This window comes from Sylvia atricapilla, chromosome 9, assembly GCF_009819655.1.
Source record: "Sylvia atricapilla isolate bSylAtr1 chromosome 9, bSylAtr1.pri, whole genome shotgun sequence".
NCBI classification, from domain to species: domain Eukaryota; kingdom Metazoa; phylum Chordata; class Aves; order Passeriformes; family Sylviidae; genus Sylvia; species Sylvia atricapilla.
Genome location: NC_089148.1, coordinates 446,618 through 462,687, shown reverse-complemented (window position 1 = coordinate 462,687; position 16,070 = coordinate 446,618). Strand labels below are relative to the sequence as shown.

At 36.5% G+C, this 16,070-nt stretch overlaps 1 protein-coding gene across 1 annotated transcript in view; it reads left to right on the top strand.

The window, feature by feature from the left end:
- Nucleotides 1–16,070, top strand: part of COL11A1 (collagen type XI alpha 1 chain) — a 131,921-nt gene that overhangs the window by 24,135 nt on the left and 91,716 nt on the right. The window contains exon 5 of the mRNA XM_066324568.1: nt 11,075–11,203. Coding sequence (XP_066180665.1) covers nt 11,075–11,203 — 129 coding nt within the window. The remainder of the gene's footprint in view (nt 1–11,074; nt 11,204–16,070) is intronic.

Genomic DNA, 16,070 nt, shown 5'->3' with positions numbered 1-16,070 from the left:
TTTAGTGTTTTCCGTGTGATTTTAGATTATAATAGAAGCCAGTGCAGCAGTCTGTCTTGTTCTTGCAAAGTTTGTAACCATTTTAAAATTTGTCCAGCAGGGAAGTGCACAATAGCTAAACATTGATGTTTGGTTTGTTTAACTCAGTGCAATTGCTAAACAAAAATATGCCCGAAGTTTCAGAGATGCTGAAATTATCATTCATGCCTGTTTGGAAATAATTTTTTGTGATATGTGCATAAAGGGGGATATTTATTTTATCATTTACCTTAAAGGATGGGAAGGGATGTGATAGAATGCATTTATTTTTTGGTTAGCAACTGTTAAAAGAGTCAGTAAAGTTGGATGAATACATAACTTAGCAGATTGAAATAAGTACTTAAATCAGAATTACCAAATTAATTGAAGAAACTCAAAAATAATCCTGCGTTTTTCTTGAAGTCAGACTTGTGAGAAGTCAAAATGGACACAAGGATATAACTTTGCAGAATTTGCTAGAATGAGTTAAAATCACTGAGGGTATTGTCACTTGTGCAAGGAGGGAAAAGGAAAGTAGTGGTAGCTGGTTCTCTGCCAGATTTTTTTTTTCTGAAATCTGGGACACTGACATGGCAAGTCAATGCTTCAATTCCAGCTGAAACCCACCAAGAAGGCTTTGGACTTACAAAAGAGATTGTGCAGCTCTCTGTAAAGTCAGTTTAGAGGCTGAATCTAAAGATTCAATAATGAAAACAGCAACATTTCGACCTTTTTTAGCCTCACTGTACATTTTTGAATTTCTTCAGTTATTAGGTTTTCTTACTCAACTGAGTGCACCTCTCTTCTGTATTTTTATTCAGAGAAATCAGTTACCATCTTGTAGGGCTGTTCTTGAAATTGATGAGGGTTTAGATTTAGTCTCAAGTCTTACTTAAATTAGAAGCTTTTGATCCTTTTGGGATGTGTTTCTGCTTTCTATGTTACTGTACAGCTGCCGTGGAATAATATATGTTCAATTATCTGAATCTGTAAGTAAAAATGTGCATGCTGAAATTACAATGTACCTCAAAGTTTAAACAAAATACTGGGCCATATAGATTTTTAATGCATCATAGAATCATAGAATATCCTGAGTGTGAAGGGACCCACAAGGCTCATGGAGTCCAATTCCTGGCCCTGCACAGAGCTCCCCAGGAATCACACTATGTACCTGAGGGCATTGTCCAAATGAGCTCTGTCAGGCTGGTGCTGGGACCACTGCCCTGGGGCGCCTGTTCCAGTGCCCAAACACTCTCTGGAAAAAGAGTGTCTTCCTGATATCCAACCTAAACCGCCCCTGGCACAGCTCCATGCTGTTCCTTGGGTCCTGTCCCTGGTCACCACGGAGAGGAGATTGGTGTCTGCCTCTCCTCTTCCCCTCTTGAGGAAGTTGCAGACTGCAATGAAGTCTCACCTCTGTCTCTTCTTCTCTGTCCTAAGTCTGCCCAAACAAAACATAATCTAGTTAATTTTGAGTCTGCTGTTTTTCTAATCTCTAAAGAGCGTTATTTTTGTTTTATTAACAAGAATTTATCCATTCCATAGTTACTGCTGCTACGATTTCTAAAGTTTAATGCTATTTCCTGAAATCTATCCCCGCTTGAAAGTGTTGTGACTGTGTGTTAAATGTTCTGTTTTTCTCATTCATGACAGCTCAGAGTGCCATTTGGGGATTTCACGGGTCTCCTTGTTAGTATTTCTGTGTTATGAACCCTGCTGTATCCGGAGACCACAATAGTCACTGAAGATATGCATAACACAATGTGTCTCATTCGGTGTGCAGGAAATTCCAGAAGTTATCTGGTCATGACATTAAATTTAACTGTTCAAGACTTAAAACTGTTTACTACAGACTTCTTAAATGACACTTAACAGCCTTTGTTAGTTTAAATGTAGGAAGCCCCTAAAAACAATTACCTTTTACTCAGCATGTCAGAAGGATGAATCTTGTATCCATGCATCACAGAGGTCATTTTATCTTGGGTAATAATGATATTTTTGCTCATAATAAGCCAATGATTTGGTCATAGGAGCACTCTTCAGTCTCCTCAAACTGAATAGAAATTTAAAATATGAAAATAACCTGTAGATACATATAAGGGACTCTTAGACTTCAGTGACCTACTAATGGAAGATGATACTGCTTCTTTTTGGTCTTGAACCAATGTGTGCAGCAGAACATAACTACACCAAAGCCTGTTGTGTCTCTAAGGTAACTCACTCCCACTGAAAGCAGGTGTACACAAATGAGTCCGAAACAGGTGTTATTACATTACATTATTCTGACCTCCTCACAACTTGGTTGTATCTTTTGAAAAAGGAATTACTCTTCCAGTCATATTGCCCTAACAAATTTGCATGGATTATTAATTTAGAAGATTCATAATAAATATTGTCCCTGTGAGGAATGTTTCACATTTACTTTAAAACAGTGTTACCTCCCAGTGGCTCAAATAGTCTTCTGTTTTTTTTGTAATTGTGTTACTTTAAGTTTGTAATACAAGATTTAAGGAAATTATATTCTTGACCATTTCCTTTTATTTTTGTTCTTAATTTTAACCTCTGGTTTCTAGGCAGTTGTCCTATTTTGGTTCTGATTCTGGCAGCCTGACTGTTACTAACACAAGAATATGTTATAGCACACTGGCAAATTTTAAGTGCATGCATTTTAATCGGTGTGACATGACCTCATGACATAACTTTCCTGTGATGATCAATAATTTCTGAATAAGTAAGCATACTGGGTGTCCAGAGATCAGGTAAATCACTGAAAGAAGAAAAGGGCTGATTATTGTCCTGAGAGCACAATAAATTGCTGCCAAATTTGCTCATTTTGTATATCCAAAACACAAAATATTCTTTGGTAAGTTTGCCTACTGGTGCTAAAGCTAAGCGGCATTGTTTTTAGTGGTTCTGTCAGAAAGACTCTCATTTAGCTGTAAAAACAAGAAAAAATTATCTAAGGTGTTTTCTAAGTCTAGTGGGCAGTTATGTGTTTTATATGAGAAATTTCCAATTTGGAGTTGCTTGCTGCTTATTCCTGAATATAAGTGCTAATCTGAGATTTTATGACATTGTGCTTCGTTAATATGGAAATCAATATGATGTTAAAAACAAGATGGTGAATTCAGCAAGCACTGAGCATCAGGTACATACAAATCATGAGAAGCAAATTGTAAACCATGAATGCATCTTAAAATAATAAAATCGTGCTGTCTAGAAACTGTATTATTATTATCTGCCAGATTATGAGGCCTTCATTTACACTGCTAAGCCCTTGCTCACTGAAGTGAATCTTTTGATATCAGTGGAACTAATTTGTAAATGCTTGTTTTTGAAAGACTGTCACAACATTCCTCAAACTTTTTAATGTGTCTTTTGAAATTAATGTCTTCTGTGTTTTCAAATGCATATTGCAAGAACAGCTGGTTTGTACGTGCTTACTGCGAAGAAGAGAATTCCCAAAATGAAAACCAAGAAAAAGAAAAGAAAAGAATAAATAATTTTAAAAAAATAGTGAGATGGTGGTATATGGCATCTAGGAAGGAATTTTGAATTGTATCCATAGAAATACATTTATAGCTTAAATGTTTTATTTATGCCAGCTTTAAGGATTTGTCACTCCTCATTTAATACTGCTGTGTGAACAATACAAGTTTTTTATAAGTATTTTATAATAATTTACTAACAGAATCTTTATTCAAATATTTCCCTATAGACACCTTTTTTCCTTCAAAAATCCAGACATCAGACCAATACCATAATTTTTTAGGCACTTTGCTGTAAATGAGTATAACAAGACAAAATCTGGTGTATGAGAGTTTCACTGAAAGCCAATGAAAGCTTTACCAGCACAGAGTTTATGGATGAAATCCTTGCAGTAATGCTTGCTAATAGAGGGTATAGGTTTTGATACTAGGCATTAATCTGTTCTCATAAAAAAACAAAACAAAACAAAACAAAACAATACAAAACAAAACAAAAACCAAAAAATAAACCCCAAAAAACCCAATAAATCACTTGTGTACAGCACGAGATTCCTATTTAAGGGAATAGGAATATCTGAGTGAGCAGCTGGAGATAGACTGGGTGCCCTGGCAGCAGTGGGGGTTAGCCTGCAGCGGAAGACCTGTCCCTCACATATCTGTGAGCATGGGAAGCCCCAGGGGGCAAGTGCAGACTGGAGCAGAATGAGCAGAACTTGACTGACTGCTCAGATCTGCTGTGCAGCTAAAGGAGACCAGAGCAGCCAGCCTCAAGCGCCCCTCAGCATGGAGTGTGAAGGAGGTGTCCTCAGCATCCTCTGCTTCACACTGTCCTGTGCAGCTGCACCAGCAGCTCACAGAGGCACTGCCAAAATTATTCCCACTGTAGTAATGCAGTAACTGCTGCTGACCCTCCGAGCCTCTGTCAGACTAAAAAGAAATGTTTAACGTTCCAGGCAAAAAATACGTGGAATCAGCCTTTTAGATATCAACACCAGAGTAAGTGGCCTTACTTGAGCACGGAGAAGTGAAAAGAAAAACAGCACCAAAAAACCAAAAGTAAACCAAAGCTGACAATTTTTAAATTTCAGGGGCACCTAATAAGAAACTGGGACTTCTCACAAAATCTTTCTATTTGGCTTGGTTTTTTTTGTTTTTTTTTTTACTTTATTCTTTTTTTATTTCGAAGATTAGTGATCTGGTGTTTATTATATTTTTATAGTATTTCCAAACTGATGTTCTATGAACAAACCAAATCTAGTTTCCCTTTCCCTTAGCAGGAGCTGGAGAGAAGAAGGCAAAGTTCTGGTAGTTCACTGGAATTCAAGTTCATTTTCAAGGAATGTTCCCAAGAAACAAAGGAATGGTCACTAACTAATCTGATTGTAATTAACAACCTGAGATCAAAGAATGCTGCGTGCTGCGTCAGCATCAAAAGATTTTACGGATAGGAGTTATTATCATCTCATTTATTATTATGTCTAATACATTTCAGTTTGAAACAACATGTAAATAATGTAAATATATGTAAATAAATATATGTAAATAATATTTCAAAGATACATGGAAATGTAAGAGATTTGTAGATCTTGTATCTAGACAATAGGATGTCCTTGGGCACACGTGCATGCCTGTGTCTATGTACACTTGCTGTTGCACAGGCATTGTAGTAATATCTAATCTCTCAGCCAAGAATTGCAGTTGACTTTGTGAACAGCTATGTTTTGAAGGTCAAAATTATAATTGGCATATCAACCTATTTCTTGACCAAGCTGAATTTATCCTTCTATAAGCATGGTGTTCAAAGAAGGAAGAAGACATTGATTTCTGTGGAAACTTTGACCTGTACAGAATTCTGCTTTCACAATTTATTGCTTTTACAGTGCTTCAGTTTGGCAGGCTCTAAATATCTTTCTCCAGCTATATTATGCAGTGGGCCTCGGTTATGGAATATTATATTAAAAGCTCCTGGAATTCCTCAATCCCTCAAATCTTTGCAGCAAGATTAAATGAATTCTGCAGCAGGTTTCTGTAAATTCTATAGGAATAATATCCGTGCTGTCTAGACTTTTGTTCTTTGGAGTCTGTAGCTGTACTGTCACAACTAATTAGAAAAAGTTGCCACAAATAACCAGGTTAGGGTATTTGTGCTGATTTCTGCTGATCTACTGAAAAATTCACTTTCTAATTTTTTGTCTATAGCCATAATATTAAAATGAATGATAATGATTTTGTTCTTCTGAGTTTAGTGCCTAGCTTTTCTTCCGCTTTTATCACCATTTATGTAAACATCTTTAAAATCAAATTATTCTTATAAGCACATAAGAGGTACTAATTTTATCCAGTGTGAATCAGGAAGATGTATTTTTCTAATTCTAACCTTACACTCTAGTTGTAAAAAGTATTTTTGAACCTTTAATATATAAATTACTCATTTGAGTAATTGCTGGGTTTTTTTTTTGTTTGGTTGGTTGGGTTTTTTCTCCTTACAGAGCTTCTGAAGTAATGCTTACCTGCTATTCCCCAGACAGAATAGCTTTCACCTAGCAGGGTTATTGTTTTACTAAGATTGTTGTAAAAGAGATATGCCAAAAATCTGCCTTTGAACTGTTTGAATTTCTTGTAGCACTAGAGAAAAACTAGACCATTAAATTGTTGCACACTGGAAGAAAACATTAATTTCTGCACTGATTTCTTCATACAGTGCCTTTACAGCCTTCTATGAATCCATACTTTTGTCTTTTTAATGATTTGGCCATTGATAGTAGAGGTGTCTTTTTTCAATGAGAGGAACTTCTAGGTAAGAAATAGACTATAAATGTACTACTTTATGGTTGTAATTCTCTAATGCACCATGTTTAGAAAGCATTAATAAGATTACTTAGTTATAAGAGGAAGAGAATGTTTCAAGAAGACAGGTAATATCTAAAACTTTTTTATTAAATCAATTAAGGTAATAAGCATTTACTGATAAAACAATAAAATAAGTTTTTCTCTACTAGTCAGGCCCTTGATGATTTATATAATTGAGAAAATCGGACACCATATCTAACTGGAAATTCTTTGTTCCTATTTCTGCTGTGGAATCTAAGAAAGATTCCAAAAATTTGGAAGCACATGTAGCAGTTATTACCATGAGGTTAGCTAAAGCAGTAATCACATGAACATGTAGCCAAATTTGGAAAGGGAGCTTGATATTTTACTTCTTTCCTGCAAATTTGGTCTCCATTTCCTTTGTTTGTTATTCTTTGCTGCATTGCTCAAGTGTTGCACTGTTTTCACACCAAAGCTATTTTTCCAGTACAGATACCCTACCTTGTGCATTACTGCTTTGAGTTTTTCAGCAAGTCATGGAAGTGTATGCACACGTAAATTTTCTTATTCCAGGATGTCACTGGGGAATGTCTGCAAGATTCAGAGAGGAATTTTCAATGAGTGAATTCAGCACACACTTCTCATTCTTAGCTGACTTGTTCCTTGTAGTAGAACAGCTGATGTGAGTTAATGTGTGAATTCTCCTTCTAGCTCTCTAGCCTGGTTCTCCACATTTTCTCTGGCATGCAACAAAGAAATAAGTGAATAGCTCCTTAATCAAAACAACTTCTTTTGGTACTCTTGGAGGATTCTGCAAAGAATAACTTATTTGGTGGAGTACCTCTTAGAAGAAATCCTTTTGTACCATGTTTTCACACTAGGCAAAATTGGTGGACAAGATGTTTGATGATTCTCAGGCAGCTTTTATCATATAACCATGAGGCTAATTCGAAAGTCTCTGATTTTAGTTATGAGCATATCCCTGAAATAGAGAGGAATGTTCATAGACTTTAAATATTTTTATTCCATATTACAATGAATTATTGAACTGTGCATTGCTCCTGTGAGTTACATGTCAGCTTTGAAAACAATTTAGTGCCTTTTTCTATAAAGAATTTAGGATCCAAACTAAATGTTAAGATTTAAAATTCGTCCACTTTACTTCCAAAGTACTTTTATGGTTAATGCTAGATAGAATACCTTGCTGGATGTCCTCTACTAGCTCTGGGCAACTGAGATGTAGCGCTCATCTTTCTTATCCTTAATTAGCTAGTTACATTTAATATCTGACAAACCACTGTTTAAAATACATTGGTTTAAATGTTATCTAGGATGAAAAAGAATGTTGCAAGGGAATGGGTTATGATTCTCAAAGGTGACCTAGGCTTTTAGAGCGTTTTGGGGCAAGTTCAGCATGCACTTTGTTACAAGGATTAATATGGAGAAGTGGCTGTGTGTGTCTGCCTGATAGGTCACCTCCCGTTCTCTGCGTCTGCCTTCTGCTGTTGTCCCTCTCACCTCTGTCACCAAAGCGTGGTGGACAACTGGCTCAGTAGAGACATGAAAGGCTTTACTTCTATAACATGCTAGATACCAACTTCCAACTTTGAAATTGCTTGAGCAGTCTTTGCCAACAGATGTGGTTGTGAAATTTTCGTAGAGAAGGAAGAACTAGTCTATAGACAGTAGCCTTTTGTACTTCTTTTTTTTTCTCTATGCGTTTTCACAGTACTTTAAGGATGCTAAAGTGTATTTGTACATTTTAATCTATTTTTTTCTCCTCCTCCATTTTTGCTCTCTCTCTCGTTTTCATCACTCTACCCCATGAGACTTCCATTTTCCCTGAAATTTTCATATAAGAAAAATGATATGATATATGCACATATGTTTAGATACCTCAGTATTTTTTTACATGTCAGCTATTGGAATTCTTAATAACCCATCATTCAACATTCTCAGGACTTGTGCAGATAGATCTTTACTTGGCTCAGTTATAACTCCAAGTCATGAAATATGACCAAATTATTTTTAGTTTATTTGCAAGGAACTTTATAAAACTCTGTTTTGGTCTCACAAAGTCAAGCAGTTAAAATCAAAGAATGTGTTTTTAAAGACTGAAGCAATTCTATGAAAAATTTTCAGAGAGAAAGAGTAGATTTTTCCAATACCTTAGAATGGTAACTAAATCACAATAATGAAATCTGCAGTAATGTGTGTGGAACTTCGTGGGCTGATATGATTGACCTGATCTAAACGGAAAGCTCTTGGACTATTCTTACAGTACAGCCAATACTTCACGGAACAAAATACTCGGAGAAACAATTTAATTACCAAAGACAGAAAATTAAAACAAAAAATAGAAAAGGAAAATGCGTAATTTACTGGCAATATTTTTGTAGCACATCTTGAAGGAAAACCAGGGAAATTAACATTTGGGATTTCGAATGTAAAATCTATTGGTTCCTCAGTAAACTTCTTGCACATGAATAGCCAGTAGCAGTTTATGTGTTCTGTAAAAATTGAAGTCTTCTGTGCAGGATTTCTGAGGGCCTCCATCTACGTGGAGCCATGACAGGCAGACAGGTGGGGCTGGGAAATGCAGTCAACGGATCAGGAACAGCTTTAACCAATTTAGGAGCTTTTACGCCGAGTGGTAACAGCATACTGAGTGCTTCTTGCAAACACACAATCCAACAGAACTCAGGGCCAAAATTCCATGGCATCCAAGAGCAGCACAAAGCTCTGAGTACTGGCTGTATTCCTGGGCCTGTGTTCTTGTGGGCTCTCTGACTAAACAGTAGTTTCAGGAGCTGTTTGGGCACGGCTCCCGCTGGCTGGCACTCTGCAGACACGGAGATCTGTCCAGGCACCTCAGACAGCCAGGAATGCTCAGGGTCAAACAGCAAGACTGTGGCTTGAGCTCAGCAGGGTGAGGACAGAGGTTCTACACATCCACCTCTACGTTGCTCAAAAGGGTCACTTCCCTAATTTGTTTTACAGTTCCTTATGCTCTCTCATTTTTTCCTCTGCCTCACTTGGTTTTAATGTGGTTGGTGAAGGAGAAAGGGCAGAGCACTTTGGAAACACTTTGCTGGGGATAGGGGATGTGTAGCCCAGGCTGACAGTGACTGTGTAAAACCTCTAAAAGCACTCCAGCTCTTGAGGGAGTCACGGAAGGAATCAAAGGGGTGTTTTTTGTATAGTAGGTTTTGTAAGATGTCCAAATCATGAAGCGTTAGTGAATTAAGGAAAGTAAAGGAGACAGTCCAGAGCTGCTGACAGCGAAACAAAGTGCTGCATTTGTAGTATTTGTGGAAGCTTAGAAAAAATACACTAAATCTAAATTATTCTGAGACACATATGAGTCTATAAAAATGAAGTAGGCTTAGAGCACTGTAAAAAGCAGACTTGTAACATATAACCATTATGTGCGGTAGAACTATTTCCTACTTTATGACTGAAAAATTAGTAAAAAAGTTGTAGAACTAGTAAACTTGCATATTATTTTTTTGATTACTTATTTTTTTTTAGTTTGAGGAAGTTTTGCTTGTCTCTGTTTTTTCAATTTGAAAGGAAGGAACGCTGCAATTATTTACTTTTTAAAAATATTGTCTAGTTTTCTTAATTTGTTAAAGGTTACTGTTATGATAGATGTAAAGTGATTCTTGAAATACTGAGAGAATTGTGAATTTTCCCACCTGTAGATTTTTATCAGCTATGATACCTTGTCTTTAAAGACAAAACAGGCACAGGTATACTAACAAAGGTATTGATTTGCCCCTATTTTGGGTAAAACCAAAATAGAATCATGTTAGAAATGTATAAATCTTAAAAATCCCCTCTGTGGGGAAATAGTGAGAGATTGAAATTATGGCTTTTGACCAAGAATGTGTGCCAATTTCCAGCAAACTTATTTTATGTAAGCATAAGAAGCTCCTGGATGAGAACATTTATAGTGGAAATGTTGGCAGAAATTTACCTAATGCTGCTTAAATAGTACCACTATGTTAATAAATACACTGGATACCAGACAACTTTCTGTGGAAAATGATAAACATAAAAAGTCTCTGTAGGGGATCTCAGCAGAGCCATTTTTATTATCCAGAATAGTGGGTCTCTTTCTGTGATGTTGTTTTTATGCATGATATGTGGGAATAGAAGCCAAATCAGCATTTTTTAGAAGTTACATTTTTTTCAACATTCTATAGGGTGTATTTACACATTGCTCACTTGGTTATATTTTATTCAAATAAACTGTCTCTGGTACAGACTATTTTATTTTATTCTATTTTATTTTATTTTATTTTATCATCCTCTTTGAGAATGCATATGTGATGCAAACTCAGAATGATACTGTTGATCATTTGCATGCTGAGCTGCATGCTGGTAATAGGAGGTGCCCTGAATTAAATCTTAGGTATTTAGACTGATTCCCAGTAATGAAGTAAACAAAGAGCATAAAAATCACAGATCAGAACTTATACCTTCCCACTCTCTCCTTTCAAAACCAGACATGATTTTAAGCCAGAATTTTGCACCTAATCCATTTGCTATTAATTTGCATTGTTTTGCCATGTGAACAATAGTTGTTTTCCATAATAGCAGCAGAAATTAAGTGGATGTGTTATTTATAACCACAGATGGAAATATCTAAGTATTATATGCCTGGTTTTCTTTCTGAATGTGAACTCTGTACTCCCGATGAACTGTAGACTACCTTTGGTTTTGTTATTTAATCTGCATATGCTTTTCTGCAGGGTGAGATCCAGCAGCTGTTGATTATAGCTGATCCCAGAGCTGCATTTGACTATTGTGAGCATTATAGCCCAGACTGTGACTCCCCAGTGCCCAATGCTGCTCAGGCTCAAGATCCTCGAGTTGATGAGGTGAGTAATCAGTCATGTATTACTGGATTTATTGCACATTAGTGGTTGTGCTGGAGAAAGTTACCCAAGGAACACTTACAGCTAAATGGCATGCATTGTTCTAGAGGTGAAGAAATCAGGTTGCAGGAATGCATTCATTTCTGCTGTCCAACATTGATGTCAAGCATTTGAAGGAACCTATCACCCTAATGGTATTTGAACAACCAGCATTCTCAGTGAAGTTATACTGTAATTCTCTTAAAAAAATATAGTAGTATGAGTTTGTCTACTCGTGCATATTTAGTCTTCCTGTGTAGGTTTATAATTTTACTGATGCTGGATATCAACAAATGCCACATTTAAAAGATGTGGGAGCTTTGAGTATCCCACAATTGTAAACTTCTCCTGTTAAAAGTGCCCTGTGTTTTAATGATCTGCGTGCACAAATACTTATGCAGACAAAAGTATTTCAGCCAGTTCCACTCATAGGAGGTAAATCAACAAGGACAAAACAGAGTAGGATTTTTCCCAGAAACGTGAAAGACATTTGGAGAAGCCATTAGTCACTGTAGACAGTTCTCACAGCCACAAACTGAGTAATGCACCCAGGTCAAGGTAGTTCCTCAGATTTGACCTCTGAGCGCCTTATGTATTGTTGTACACATTCTAAATATGTGCACAGAACAGTGCAAAGGGAAAAGCTTTTCCAAAATGTAACAAGTCATAACTGAACCTGGCTCTGGACAGCTAGTATGCACACCATGTGTGATCTGACTGGTTATTACTACTGATTGCTCAAGAGATCAGCATTGGAAACTTGCTGAATTGTTCTTAGATGTCTGCTTCGAGCCTGTTTTGGGAGCGAACATTTCCTAAACACATGGATATTTCATTTCTTGTTACTGTTTATTCTGACTGAAAAATATGTCAGCAGGAGACAAAGGCCCATAGGGTGCAGAAATTCTTTCAGAAGGATTCCCTCCCACATCCATTCCATGTGAGGTGTAGTTCAAGATGTGCCAAGTCACCTACACACAGGGAGAGGACTTCAGACTGCGTTACAGTGTGAGGGGTCTGGGCTTTTCAGGAGGATCCCAGAGGACCTGTTTTCTGTGTGCCTGCATATCTGGATCTCCATATTCCAAATCAGAACAGATTGGAAGCATATTTCTAGTAATTTATGCAAAGACAAAAAAGATTTTTTTCCATAAATAAGTTTCAAAGAAAATTTGGGAACTTTCCTGGGCTTTGCTGCTATTTGGTTGCTCTTGAGTTTAGTGGATTTCAATATGTTTTTCAAAGGCCAATTTTTCCCTCTTGGTAATACACAGAATTTGTGGGAGTACCTACAGAGAAAAAAGTAAAATCAAAGATCTTAATTTATTGTGTGACATTTTAAAATTAATTTGAAAACAAATTGAAAAGCACTAATGATTAATAGCATAGAGAATTACAATGTTTGTTTGTTTTTGTATGTTTTTGGGGTTTTGTGTGTGTGTGTTTTTAGGTGGTTTTTTTTAGTTGTTGTTGTTGTTTTTGTGTCTGTGTGTTTATTTGTTGTTGTTTTGTTTTGTTTTGTTTTTTGTTTTGTTGAGAGTGGTGATTGGATTATTTTGCTTAGCTTACTAACCTCAGACATAATTACCTTGTTGTGCTCCATGAATTTATGTGTCACTTTGCATAAATATTCCCAGTGAAGTCAATAGTGTGCTCTTTTATGTATAATGGTGATCTAAAAGAATCCCATCAGCAGTGCTACCAATATGATAAATATGCAGTAGAATAAATGACTGACTGAATTTATATAATTATAGAATTGTTTGCTAAATAGTAAAAAACCAGCTTGTGGAGGCAGACTACTTTGTTATCTTTTGGGAAGCAGCCTGTCAAATCACACAGATAATTTATTTTAAGGAAGTAAATGAAACAAGTTTTATTTAGGTACTGAAGGAAGTTATAGAAGATAGCAGTGCTGATTTTTGTAAACTGTAATTGCAAAACTAAAGAAGATGTTAAAAGATAAAAATATATTTGCAGCTAGTCTATAAGGAAAATGATTGTTTTAAAATGCTTGATTATATGTTTTGAGCAGATTATAACTTTGATTAGTGACATCTGATAGAATTTATAGACTTAGACCTTTGCAAAGCTTTTTAATTGTCAACATATGAAATTTTAATTAAAAAACAGATATTGTATGGTAAAGTACTTGACAAAGAGATTCAGATTGGGGTGCCTTATTTCAGAAATTACTACAAACAACTAGCTGTCACTGAATTAAACTTTTAGTAGAGTTTCTTAGTAATTGTTCTAGAAGCATAGAAATGTGTGTAAAATGGATGGCATTAATATTTGTCAGAGAAATGATCCTGCAGACAGTAAACAGTCTGCAGTAAACAGACAGTGATGGTAACACAACTGAAGGCAAAGTTACACACATACAAGCCAAAGAAATAACAGCAGGGCAAACATCATGAACTCAGAAGTACACTGCAATGTCTGTGTGCATGTGGTAACAGAAGAACCTTTCATCTGCAGCAGATTGTCCCCATCTGGGATACTAATCATGCTGAAAGCCAACATGGAAAGATTATTGTTCAGCTTGATTGGTTTAATGGTTTGAGCCTCAATGTTTTTACACAAACTTTTGTGGTAGGAGGAGAGAAGAGAGAAAACTGGGCAAAAGGCTAGGCAGGATTATGTCTTCAGAGTCTGGATTAAACCAGCAGAAGCTGAAAATATTTGTTGGGCATTAGCCTCCAAGTATTCTGGTGGTTAAAGAAGGGAAAGAGTTTTTTCCCAAAATAACGCAGTGCATATTCTTGGTTTGTAAATAAAGAAGTAAGAATTCAGATGCAGTATTACCTCTGCATGCTGTCACTTACTTGAAACACAGACTGCCTCATCACACATGTAACTCACTGTATGCAAAGGAAATACTGGCTGCAGGTGAATGGGTTGGGAGGAGCAGAAACATAGATAATTTCAGTTAAGAAAATATCTACTAGAATTTTTAGAAGAGAAATTACCGAAATGGTGAATCCCTAGATGTCTTCAAGCTAAGGGTAGATACCTTTCTGAAAGTTTGGGGAAATGTTATTCATACTTCAGTTGATTCAGTTACAGAGTGACTTTAGGAAGTTTTGAAGTCTGCAAGTACACAAGAGCTAGCCAAGGTGGTCTGATAGTCCTTTTTGGCCTTACATCTCTGAGCCTTTGAATTATTGCAGTCCAGAATAAGAAACTGATACTTGCCTTAGAGATAAATTATATGATTGCAGAGCCTATCAATGTGTGTTTCCAGCACTGATTGCAAAACCCAAAGGAAGTGATTGACTTTTCATCAGTAAAGTAGAAAATTATATTTGTGAAGTTGCACTTAAGAAGATGAACAAGACTTCTCTTGAAATTGCACACTTTTGTAATCTCTTGGTAAGCTCACAGCCTAGGAAGGCATTCAATCTAAAAAGTTGGATTATTTTTAGACTACTAAAGAAGCATGAGAGAAAAGGATTTCGGTCAAAAGATATTGGTTTAAGGGCATAAGTATTTTTTTTAGCTGCATGTAATCCTTATTGCTCTAGGCAGTGCTTTTTTCTCCAAAGGAGCAAATAAGCAAATATCCAGCATTTTAGGTTTGGGGGCATTTCTTTCAATAGTAGTGCTGATTTAAATGAGTCATTTTCTGAATTTATTTCCATCCTATGCCCTCTTTCCAGCTCAGCTGGTAGAATTGTCTATGTTGTGAAAAGGGTCTAAGACTTCATTTAGACTGAAAATAATTACCCTCCATAAAATTGGAAAAATTATGGAATATAATGAGGTGAATTTTCATTAAATGTGAGTGCATGTCACATCCCTGCAACACCGGAAATTAAATGTTTGCTTTTTAAAATTGAGTTTTTCTCAAGGCCATAAGACCTCCACTGTGCTCTCATATGTAAATTTACTGGTCATTGATTTGTAATCATATTGTCTTTATTAATGATCCTTTAAGTAATGCAGTGAGATTTCCTTTTTCTTGTTGCATTTTCTTTTGCTTTTGCATCTCATTCAAACTGCAGTTTGGGTCATCCAACAGAGAGGATTTCAATGCCTACTTTTTACTTACAGCATCTCTTCATGCCTGAACCAAATGCCAAGTTTACCCTAAACAAAGTTCAGGAAGAATCAAGCATCTCACAGTTGGATCCACAAAAATAGCAAACTGTGGATAAAGACATAGAGCCAATCAGCCTAAAAAGGGAGGACTTAGCTTAAATTCCACCCTTGTCTACAGGCTTACCCAGCTGTGCTGTCCTGATCCTCCATGCCATTCTCCCTCAGCAAGGCCAACTCCTGTCTTCTCGTTTCTCCCTTCCTACAAGGGGTGACCTGAGGATTTCAAGATATAAGCTTTTGACCTGATTGTGTCTTTGTATTTCCCTTTTATTTCAGTCAGTCCCTTTCTAGGCTCAAATGACTGCATTATATGCCTAAACAAGATTTATTTAACTGGCCAACCTCTAGCTACCTTTTGTCTTCAGGCTCTGCAGAATGTGTTGCCCTTAGCTGCTGGCCAGGACTGTGGGCTCTGTGTGAGCAGTTCAGGCTGAGCTATTGGGATAGATGCATGTCAGAACCCTCCTTACACAGAATGCTTCTGTTCCCCTGGCATTTGTTCATCAGACCTATGTGTCATTCAGTCCGAAAACAGGAGAGCAGTAGATTTACTCTGTTATTTATTATCATATATTTCCATCTTCAAGACATGTTTTAATAATTTAATTTCATTGCATCACTCTTCCTTGTTCGTGCTTGTGAATAGCCGGGTATGAATCTCTGCAGTTTGTCAAGGTCAGAGTGATGACCTTCAGCAGTTGGCACTACACAAAAAGGTGTAGCCTAA